A 12,247-nucleotide genomic window follows, 5' to 3' on the forward strand; every position below is an offset into this window, starting at 1 on the left:
GACATTCAAAGAACCAGAGGCTTTCTGTTGCTGCAAAATGGGATTGTGCTGCACAACAACCACACAGAACCTTGCACTTTTAACTTTGCTGAACATTAAAGCAATGAATAAAAAGGTAAATGTATGTACATTAACCAGAAAGAGAATTTTCAAGCCGTACTCTAAATCCACCAATGCATTTTTATAACAAAACCCTGCCCTTGAAACTAATGGATTATTAAACATTATATATGAATAAAAAGGCTCAAAGTCCATTATGAAATTAACGAACAGCATCAGCATCAAAAGTGATGGTTTAAACATCACTGACAATATGGTGCCAGCTGCACTCAAGAAATTCACTTTCATGGCTTCTTTGCAATGAGAGCTGCTGCGAGGGAGAAGGGTCACTGCATCAAAATGTGAACTGACTGACAGCAGACGAGAGCAGCAGAGTCACTTCAAATACACCCAGAGATATTCTATTTAATTCACTGTTTAGAGTTTATAAGTCTGACTGACACCAGCTCTGAATAAAAAGCACATTACCTCAAGGGCTGTGCTTGTGTGTGTGATACCTGTTGTTTGCCTGTGGATTTCATTTTATGCTACTTTACGCTTCGACTCCACTTGACTTTAGAGGAAAATAAGTATTATAGCCCATCCCATATAAGTGACAGCTATAGTTCAGATCAGTAAGATTTAACATATAAATTATTAGCTCAGTATATAATGCATTTTATGTAGTATTACCATAACAGAAAAAAAAAAAATAATAATAATATACACTTTGAACTTTTACTGAAACGTCCGTGACTTGATTTTTTGTCACATGGTGGTAGTGCAACAAGCGATAAATACAACACTGACATATTATCACCTTCTACATTGATATGGCTAATGTGTTTGCAAACGATTGCCTGTTAACACATCCAGAAGACAGGGAGCAACATTACCATTCATTGGGAGTCATGTTTCTGGCCACCTGACGAATGTAAGTGCAACATTCAGTCTACTTTTAGCTCTGCTTTTGGTCTCCGCCGACTCCTGCGGGAAATATCTGGTTCTTTAACTGCTAAACGTTTCAGTTTGTCCACCAGCTCGCTGCTTAACTGTCTGGCAAGCAGGTAGTGTAGAATCTGTTTATCAGAAGATTTTTAGCTGAAAACAGCTGCCTTTTTTGGCTGGAGACTAACAACGAGCTGAAAGACATTAAAGCCGAGAGGAGCTGCAGATGACAATTCTCTGTGGGTTTGTCACTACAAGTGACACTTTTCACAGTACACAATGTCAATTGATCCATTTTTGATATAGAGGTATTGATAAGTGCAGCTTTATGTAAAAGCTCTCAATATTATTTCAACTGGCTTCATCTGGCTTGCTTTCTATGTAGGAGTTGCACCTCTGACTGGTTGGAAGATTTATTCTGTTAGTTTCACTGGCTCAGAGATTAGGTGGCCATTGAAATAGGGTAATGCAAGTCAGCCTTATTTAAATTGTCTTCTCGTGTGTGAATAGTTTTTGTACCTATGCTGGTAGAAAATGGTGAGATGGAGACAACAAGGCTGGCAGAGAGGTCAGACATACCATCCATTTACAGTACATCTCTGAGGGTATGTTCACCTGAATATTAAACAGACCCAGTAACCTTCATAAATATTTCATCAGGCCACTTTTTCACTTTTGTGAAAAACAACCAAACATTTTACTTCACAAAATACTTAGATGTAGATAATGTTGAAAATCAAGCAATGTGTTTCCTGTCTTTTTGTTGTTGTTGTGAAAAATAAGCTGGTGATGAGTACTTTTTGTTGCAATTTGCAAAACATTTCAGAACTGCCACTCTGTGCTGCAGACTACCCACTGTTTTATCTCCCCAATCCTGTTTAATATGTTTGTTTGTCTGTGGTGCTATTGCCGTTTGTTAACCGTCCCGATATTGGCAGCGCATTGTGTCTTAATGTGACGTAGTATAAATATCCTCCTTGTTTTACTTTGCTGCAGACTGAAGAAGGACTGATCATAGTCTCCCAAAGCTTTGTGACTGCTTTAACATCTGTAGTTATCACATCAACCTTAATTACGGTCAGGAGCTCATTTCCTCTGATCTGAATCATTAGAATAATTCTGGTTAAGGGCTTGTGGTGCAGAGTTTTCTCAAAGCTTTTGCTCACACACTGCCTCCAGGGAATCTTCAGAGAAGTTTGAAGTGCAGCTCTAGCAAGTGGGAGTCAGACTTGTCAACAGATGTGGTGCACACTGTAGCAGATTGCAATCAAACCAACTGGCATAGGCACTGTCCATCCCATGCTACTGTATGAGAGTACTGGGACTGCTGTAAATTTAGAAGACAGAACAAGACAGGAGGACTTGATCTATTCCTGAGTTATTCTGAAGTGCTGCATCTCATGGGTATATCCAGAAGTGAGCGAAGTGGGGGGAAAAGCCCAGAGGGGTAAGAAGGTGGGCGATGATTCTCAGAAGCTAGCTTAAGGGGGTCCAGGTTAGGACAGAGTGGTGCATTAGAAGATGAACTGTGCTGGTTACTATTTATGAATAGTTCATCCACTGCCCTTTAAAAATACACACACCTCTAGGGGTAAGTTGAGCTGAAGTGTTGGTGTGCTGTCGTTTGACAGCAAAGCAGCATCCTGTGAGAGGGTAACCAGGATAAAAGGCATGATGATGGGCATTGCTCACTACCTGAGGCAAAGCCACTTCACTGCAGTACAAGTGTTTGAACAAAGCAAGCCCAATGTTCCAGATAGGGAATTAAGAGGGTGTTCATGTGACTTTCAGTCTCTCTGAGCTACGCTGATTATGACTCAAACAACAGCAACGATGCACAGCTGGTGTGAACAGCTCTGCCGCATGGATGTCAATTCCTGCCTGTCAAGAATTAATCTGTGCCCCAGTTTTCCGAATCTCAAAATGCCACCAACATAATCTAGTCAATATAAAAAAATTGACTAGAAATGTAAAAGGTGTGAGATGTTGATTAATTGTCCAGTATGTAGGTGGCTGCACGAGCAGGGTGACAACTTAAACATTTCTTTTGTGTGCAGAAATGTTAGGCTCAGAGGGGGGAAAAAGCCTCCCCAGCTCCTGGTTATGTTTGTGAAATAAGATCCCTCCTCCCCCCAGTGTTTTACCTTTGTGATATAATCTTGTAGGCATCGGGGAGGTAGCAGTTGACGTTCTCCATCTGGAATGGGTCAGCGTCACAGATCTTGTCGTCAGTCCGGCCGTAGTTGGCCGTCTCGATCATAATGACATCACTCCCCGGGCAGCGGAGATCAATTGCATATCCTTCGCATGAGAGCTCTCTCCTGACCAACCCGAAAGGCAAGGCCGCACGGCTGAATCCTGACAGAGGGCGAGAGACAAAAAGACGGAGAAGAAACTTTAGGCAAATAATAAAATTAATGAATTAAACGGATCACTGCTGCGATACAATAAGACCACACATCATGCGGTTAAAATCCACTGGCACAAAATAAATAGGCAACAGCAGTCCAATGTTTACCACTGTTTTAAACAGACGGGCCATTGCACGCGATACAGGAATGGGGAAAGATGAAGCAATTCATCTCTCCATCTCTCTGTGGTCTTGGATGTTGGCTAAGACATCAAATCTAATTCATTGGAGACCAATGGTAACCTCATAAATTCTTGAGCAAACACAAAGGCTACAAAGCGTCAGGAAGGCCTCCACCTTAAGAACATCCAGCGCAGAGCCAAATCTATCTGGACTGAGAATAGTTTGTTTTACAGTCGTTCAAGCCCCGTCATTTGTTTCTTTTGCTTTACTTGCTCTGTAAAGCAAGATAGCGAATAAGGCAGAATCCCAGCTGAATGGAGTGTAATATAATCCATTTTACAGTGTCGGCGATCGAAGAGTCTGGAGTCCACACAGGAGGAAAAATCCATACATGGAACACAGCAGATGGGAGCACATCCAAATAGCACGACTTTGGGGGGAAATTAACTACTTCGCTCAAATCTGGCCCCCCACTTTGAGCAATTTGAGCAAATTACAATGATTTCTCAGAATTTCATTTTCTTAAAGAATAAAATGTCATGTCACAAATAGTGTGGAACTACAGATATGGAGATTAGCAAAGAGAGAAAAAAGTAATCCTAGCAAAGAAAGAACGAGAAATCCATTATCTGAGGTTAAAATGATCCAAACTAAAAAAAAAAGAAAAGTAACTGTCTGCAATTGTAAGAAAACAATTAGGTAAAATCTGAGTAGAACATGCAAATGTGTTCCATTTAAGAAGTGCAAGCAGAGCACTGCATGAACTGTCAATAATCGCTGTTGTTTGCAGCAATAGTGGGTCCCTGAGGGGGCAGCTACCATTTGTATTTTCTGCACTGCTCTCTGCTAATTAGCCCTCCTTTCAGCCTGTTACCTTTTCCATGCTCCCATTGGCTCCCAAGCATTGTCATGTACTAACACTTACCACCCCGGGTTCACTTTGCCCCCTCACTCTAATTATCCTCACACTTTTGACAGTCAGAGCCTGACGCAATTAGCATTGTTTGAACTGCTCGAAGTTGAAGTGATTCCGGCTTGAAATTCCTACCCTGAAACCCCCCGAAGCACATGCCCGCTAGTCATTTCAGCCTGCTGCGCCTGGCTGAGTTATAATGATATTCTATGTCACTCTGCATGTCAGACTAGAAAACAAGAAAAACACAGACATCTGTCAAACACACACTGTTGAGAATATAATGTTAAAGTCATTGAATATTAGGAGAAACTTCTGCACACACTAGTAGTGGTAACAGTATTACAAAATATGAAACTAATGGTATAAATTCTCTGGCATTCGGCCACTAGACATTTCATTATAATACCATGATCTATCTAATAGCCAGTAGATACTGCTTAGCCGGACTGTTTATCACCTCATTAGGAGATGTCAGAGTAGCCGAACCATAAGTGGAGGGCAGTGGTGTCACCCCATCTATTCCAATAACCACTACAATTACCCAAGCCTTTCAGAAAGCCTGTCCAGAATGGTGGATGATAAAAAACAGAGCGAAGTCGCCGGCTTTACTACGAAGACTAATGATCGTCCCGCCTGCCATTCCTCATGGAAGGAGTGACGGGTTTATCACGTCAGCTATAGAGAGCAGACAGAAAGAATGCATTTCATGGGGTTTTAAAATTCTGAGCGGAGAGACTGTTTTTTTTGGCTAAAACACCCTCACGGATACACACATGTACACACCATCTGCCTTTAACCTCCTTTCTCTGACTGTCCACTGCCGACTCTGTCCATCTATCAGACCACTATGGCATGATGGCACGCTGCTGTCAACACAGGCCAAGCGATTGATTAGGCTAGTGCCTTACAGGCCTCCTCCTCCCTTGCCTGTATGGATCTCTGGTCATAGGCTAACTCTACATCAATTAGGGGGTGTATCAAGACTGTACTGGCGGCCGAAAGAACAAATTGCTTCTTCTCCAAACTGAGGACAGTCTTGGCCTCATTAATGACTGTCTTGTCAACTTGTAATTGGGCAAGTAATGACAAATCTGTCCAAAAAGTTAAAATATATATAAAAGAGGTTGTTAGCTCTGTAGGAGGAGGAGAGCTGATTTCAAGGGAATATATATTTTTGGCTGACTTAACTGGATGTTGCTTAAGATCTTACGATTTAAACACAGTTAAGAAGGAAAAACCTTGAGACAACAAAGGTTTCTGGATGTAGGTATTCTTCTGTGTTTATTTTTACGGCTTAAACAAGTTTTGCGAGATTTTGGAAAGAGAGGAAGATTGTTTGTGTGCACAAATGTCAGTGTCTTAGAAAGGTATGAAAAGCTTTTCATCTTGCGTTCTGTGCTTTGTTTGACTGTTCAACTTTGCAGAAGTTGAAGACTGCGACAGAAGGGCACCAGCTGCAGGGAAAACGGTGTCAAGAAAACTGCAGGAAAAAATCCATAACACAATCCCTGTGTGTGTGTAAAAAGAAGGGAAAGAACAGGCTACCCTCTCTGTATCTGTACCTTAGATTAACATTAAATTACACAATCAGTGAGGGAATTGAATAATGGTTTATATAGACCATTTAGTCAAATTGCCATGGTAAACACTTTGACTTAGCTATAATTGGCTGCGATCCCTATTCCTGGCCTTGTTGACATGAAGCCTTATCAGGCATTCTGATCAGTCAGTGACTGTGAGGAAAGTAGCTTTTCATATTCCTCCCCCTGACCTGCCTGCTAAGCCATCTATTGAGCTCAAGAGAGCAAAGCATGGGCTGGGGCCACTTCTCAATATGTTGCATTCTTTGAGTTTTTCTTCCTCTTCAGTTGACAGCCTATAATTCACTGTCGACAATCCCCCACCTCATAATACATATTTTGTTTTCTATCAACACCCTTGAAATTGGAAGTGGCACTGTGGCTCAGATGGGTGCATCTGAAACCATCCGCAGAGTTACACTTGGTGGCTTTTAAAACCCTGGAGATGAAACGAAAAGATAATCGAGGTTTGGTGTCGAGTTATTGCCATTTGGCGACTGCAAGCGCCAGACCATAACACACATGTTGAGGTTAATCTTTTCTGTGCTGTGTGTTAACTCTCAAGAGTGCAGTCGTGACCAACCTTTAACTCTGTAAACTCCTCTGCTTCAGGACATCAGACGGTGGGAGAACCGTAGGAATGTTTGATAGGTCAAAAAAAGAAAGAAAAAAAACTGGGGCATTTTTGGAGGGTAGACAGAGTGGCGAGGGCTGGCACAGACAGAGAGCAAAGGCGTTGGTTGACGCTTGTCATCCTCCATTAAGGTTCCTTTGATTGGCCTTTGTGGTCCTGGAAACGGCAAACAGCTGCATGCAAATGGCCCTGCTTCCCCAAGGCTGGCCCCCATTGTTCTGGGCTTGGGTTTGACAGGGACGCTTTCTCTGCAGCATAAAAGAGGGTGTAGCCTTTAGTCAAATAAGAGTGCCCCCACCGTGGTCACAGCAGGAGCACTTCAAGATTGTTTGTCTTTTTACGTTGTTTTATTCCCTATATTACTGGTAGCCAACATCTTTGGAAGAAAGAGCAGATCTTAAGAGTCAAGCTTTTCCCCCAACTGCGGGGCATGCCTCCATAATCCAATATCCGGAGTGACAGAGTGGTCATACAAGCATGTTTTGCACTGGTGGAGTAAAGATTTTCAATGGGAATTCATAAAGTAGGACAAAAAATTAAAAACACGCTTGAATCCTTAATATTAAGGAACAAAGCAGCATCAGGGTTTTCTCTTCTTTCCGGCTCTTTTGTTCTTTACTGCAGTTTTTCTAATCTGTTCAGTGAAACCGTTTGATTGTTGGCCAAGGAATAAAATTAGTTTGAAAAAAATGTAATTCCACTGCGGTAAACGTTTTATGTATTAAACATAACAAAAGTACACTTCACTGTCCATACACATGCCTCTTAACCAACAAACTAAATACTTGGCCTCATTCAGCGTATTCTTGACAAAAGAGAGCACTCACATTTTCCATTTCCACATCCCTAAATATATAAGGCATCAAGTGTTGCAGCCAAAAATGTGCAACACAAGTTCACAAATGACCGCCCATCAGAGGTGAGAGACACAGAGGAGCGAGGTGGGAGATGAGAAAGGAGATTTGGGATTCGCAAAATAACACCTGCTTTTCAAATACAGACAACACCCCGAGAATTCCTCACTATGCCACGATGGCTCATATTTCATTTCAAATGTCGAAATGCGGTGAAACACTGAGAATCTAGTTGGACATACGGCACCATTTCCCATGACACTTTAGTCCCTGCTCAAGTCCACCTTGCTGGGAATTGTTTCTAAAGACAGTGTCAGACAAGACCACAAACCCCGGGGCTACACCCGCCTTTCCCAGACAACTGCTATCAGACACTCTTGATTCCCATATAAGTATTCTAAAATAGAAACTGGCAATACAGGACTCAGTCCATTTGTGGTTAGATGAAGCGCTCTGAGTCATATCTCTTTTCTCTTTCTGGTGATACATGAATTCAGCGTTGCCACTTCAAATTCCAAAGCGACCATTTGTATTCAAGGCCATGGCATTTTCTCTAATGCAGCTCTTCAATGTTTTCTTGACTTAAAAAACAAAAACAGTGGGTGGGAGGAGAGAATCACATGCTCCATGTTGACACATGTCTCGCTGAAGAAGTTTAAGGGTAAGGATTTGTCATATTGCTGAAGCTAGGCATGACAGACCCTGCTGCTGCCTGTTAACCCCTCATGTGGGTCCATTTAGAGAAAGCTAGATCCTATCAAGCCTGATGCAGGCGTGTAATATTTTCTCTGTTAGGTTAGCGGCAAGACTTTAAAGGGAAAGTCCTGTATTTTTCAGTCTTATTCTAATAATTGTGGCCAAACCACCTTCATTGTAAAGACTGTGGAAACTCTGGCAAAACAACTTCTACCAATACTAGCTCCATGAGCGTCCTAAAGCTTCCAAAGTAAACTTCAATTTAAAATCAATAATTTACACAAATACTTTCAAAATTTTGGAAAATCAGCTCATTTGCTTTCTTGTTGAGCGTTAGATGAGAAGATTGAAAATACTCTTATGTCTGTACTGTAAATATGAAGCTACTGGTCAGTTCGCTTGATAAACACAAAGACTGAAAAAAGGATGACGCAGCTAGCCTGCCTCTGTCCAATGGTAACAAAATCCCGATTTAAAGTTCACAATTAAAACAATTTCATTTGTTCAACCCGTATGAAAACACAAAGTGTAAAAATCACACATTGTGGCCTGTGTCACTATTTCCTGGAGTTAACTATGTTGCTATAACAAACATGTTAAAGTCTATATGCTGACTTAAAGACCTTCTCAAATTAACTGGAAGAAAAGACAGAGGCTGGCTGGATAATGAATGTATAAAGAGAACTGGACACAGTGTTTGAGATGGGGACCCTTTCATTCCAATGAAAATTACTCAGTGTTGCATGAAGCAAAAAAATTTTGACTCTAGGGTATCAAATTACAGAGCATCTTGGGCCAGCCACGCTGACTAACTTCTGGTAAGGCCTCTGCTAACTTGAGTAGGGATAAAATGGTTTAATCGTGCGGCTCGTCTAGACTTTCAAAATGTAATGGGACCAAAGGGATCAAATTTTGACAGTGAAATGAGTCATTTTGCAGGGGTTGTTGCGCTAAAAAAAATCACATCTCTTTCACAATGGCAAACAATCCAAGCCTTCAGGGCGTTTTGTTTTTGTTTCCCTCTGTTAAGGTACAGTCACGAGATGAACTTTAAGTTACTAGTTGGCCAACCAACAGCTAGCATGGTTAATTGGCTGGTTAGCTACATTAGCTAATCCGCGGGGCTACTGTCAGCCCAATCGAAAGAATCTATGTAAAATTAAAATCTATTTGAAAATATATTCAATTTAGGGTCTTGTGCTTACCAAAGTCACATTTGTCAAAGATGTATAATAAGAGGCACTGAATGCGGGTACCATGACCCATTTGGGAAAACTATGAGCATTGGTTCCAGGTTGAAAAATCCCAGAATGTTCCTTTAAATGGGCAAACCTCTTTATAAAACAACCCAACAACCCTACAATCTACACGAACTATTTGAAATGCACAGACCGCTCTATTTTGATGTTGCAGAAACACACAGTCTGGAATTATAAAACACAGAAAATGTTGAAGTTTTGCCACAACTGATGCAGTCGACACGGTGGATTATTTTGGTTCAACAGAACAGTCAGCTCAGCTGCAGGAGACTGCAGATGAAGGATTTCTCCCATGGGAGTGAGAACTAAAGAAAAAAAGCCTGAAAGTGAAAGCTATAATGACTATCTCAATTCGGCCACAAGAATCAAGGTTTTCTACTCCGTCGATTGGTTGGATGATCCTTGACCCTGTGGGCGAACATCAAAGAAAACCAGCAATGAAAGTGGGGAGCATCATTACATTACTAATACGTATAATCTTCTAAATGCAAAGAGGGTCAGTGCTTAATGTAAGTCATTGTGACAAGAATAATTCCGTCTTCTTTTGTTCGGTCCATTGACACATCATTTGGATTAAAGCCAGGTATAATTCGACACCTTGTATAGTCTACTGAGAAAACAACCTTTTCGTAAAGATACAAATAACTGTCACTGAGGCTAAACATATTGAAAGGAAAAAAAACGTTTGACTTGGAAGATGAAAAAACCTATATCCTCCCAAGAGAGTGCCATTTTGACAGAATTAGTTCATTGCTTGTTCAATATCTAACATATTGTTGCATCTCTTTTTTTTTTTTGCAGGGGAGTTGATGAAACACGCCGAAAGAGGTGAGTAAAAGAAACTCTCCCAAGTGCAGCAGGGGTATAGTTTCACAGGTTTGATCTACCCTGAGTGATGCTTAACTCCCCTCAAAGCCTATATTTTACCCCTGCACTTAAACCCCAGCTGGATTTTCCGCTCAAGAAAATGTCTCGGAATAAGTCAGGTGCGTCCCTCGGGGTGGGGATGGAGAGGAAAAAAACAGGATGGAGCAGGGAAACAGGAGGCGGATGTGAGTTTGTCTCCATCACATGCACATGTCTCTGTCTCTTGTTTGCTAGGGCAGTGTCTCCCCATTTCACCCTCCTAATCAACCCCCCAGCTCCTCCACCCAGCCCTGCCTGAGCAGAGCCCAGGAGACTTACTGAGTACGTCACACAGACAGGGTGTCGGAAGAAGCTGCAACTAGAACACGGATCACATGAATAATGAGCCAGAGACTACAAGGATGACTATGAACAGATATCAGGGCCTTGAGACGATAATGAACAGACAATTCTGATAACAGACGCAGGCTTTATCTTCAAGCAGAGCCTGCAGTAGCCTTTAGCGCAGTGGTGCTATCACTTTCACTGGGCAATTTTGGTACTTTCGTGTGTCTAAACAAACCCACTTGTACCGAAGTGGACGGGGTGGTTTAGTTGAAGTTGTGCTTATGCAGATGAGGCGGTGCCATGCAATTTTGGTACTCGTTTTGGCATGAAATTGCGTTTCTGTGTTTCATCCTAACACAAGAATTCTTTGTGGCTTCAGTTGGTGCACACACATAAAAAAAAACAAAAAACTTTCATGTATGCTTCCTTTTGCCTCTTTCATTTTTCATCTAATGCACATTTCATCGTATATTAAAATAAGAAAAAATAATGCAATTAAAGCAGAGTCTGTGCTGGTTTAGACGAATGGATTATCTTTGAAATAGTACACTGACATTTTTTCCATTGTTTGAATCAAAATTAAAAAGAGATGAAAGATATTCAGCAGGTCAATTAACAAACAATATTTTTTCAATTACGTGTGATATGCACTTCACAACAGTTTACTTACACAGCAGCAACCAAGCTACCGAAACTACCAAAATTTAGCCTACGGAAACCTTTTGTCTGTTTCGTAGAAGATTTTCGAGAGCCTCCCGTGCATATAAAGATATTTCTGGCACACTGTGTGCATACTGCACATGTGATGTGTGAGTGTACATGTGGTGCAACAGGGGAAGCCTTTATGGGCTTTTAACCAGCTCTGCTTGGAGTCTCTCAGAGATTTACCAGGAAAGTCAGTAAAACAAGAAACATCCGTGCACATTCCTTGGCAATAACCCCCTGCTATCTCTGGAACACTGACCACTTTGATTGGCTTGAGCGTGATGACCTTGCCCCATTCCCTTCCACCAGCATTCCGGTCAATGTGAGCAGAAAACAGGAGCGCTGATAAGAGATGCACAGATGGGGAGATCTTGATGACAGACAGTTTCCTGCCCCTCATCTTCGATGAGGCCATTGTGCCTTGCACACTCAATGGGGCTATATGCTAGAAGAGGGGGTCAATACCGATAGCGTAAGGCAAACAAAAACGTTCTTTGTGCTTCGCTCTTTCTCTGACTTTTTTCTTGCTGTGTACTTATTCAATTTCCTGCGCGGCAGGAGAGGGCTTCCTTATCTTAGACTGTTTATACCTGCAAATCGGCTGGTGGCCTTTTGTTTGCAGGTGACCCACCCTGAGGTGACATTTAATTCCTGGACAAAAAAATGCGTGATCATGCTCTATGGCACAGCCTCTCGGCCTGAGGAGATTACTAATACAGTAAATGCAACAGAGCTGCATTCATGGTGAGAACTAGCCGGCAGACAGAGAGAGATCCAACACACGTTATTACACTGATTCGAATCATACATGACCTTAAGCCATGCAAAAGTGAGTGAAATCAACAAGAAACCATTGGGAGGTGAACCAAAGTGGAACCAATTTCATCTT

At 41.7% G+C, this 12,247-nt stretch overlaps 1 protein-coding gene across 1 annotated transcript in view; it reads right to left on the bottom strand.

The window, feature by feature from the left end:
- adgrl2b.1 (adhesion G protein-coupled receptor L2b, tandem duplicate 1) overlaps positions 1 to 12,247 on the bottom strand; it is an 82,702-nt gene that overhangs the window by 45,307 nt on the left and 25,148 nt on the right. The window contains exon 3 of the mRNA XM_070844557.1: positions 3,132 to 3,345. Coding sequence (XP_070700658.1) covers positions 3,132 to 3,345 — 214 coding nt within the window. The remainder of the gene's footprint in view (positions 1 to 3,131; positions 3,346 to 12,247) is intronic.

Source organism: Pempheris klunzingeri, chromosome 15 (assembly GCF_042242105.1).
Source record: "Pempheris klunzingeri isolate RE-2024b chromosome 15, fPemKlu1.hap1, whole genome shotgun sequence".
NCBI lineage: Eukaryota > Metazoa > Chordata > Actinopteri > Acropomatiformes > Pempheridae > Pempheris > Pempheris klunzingeri.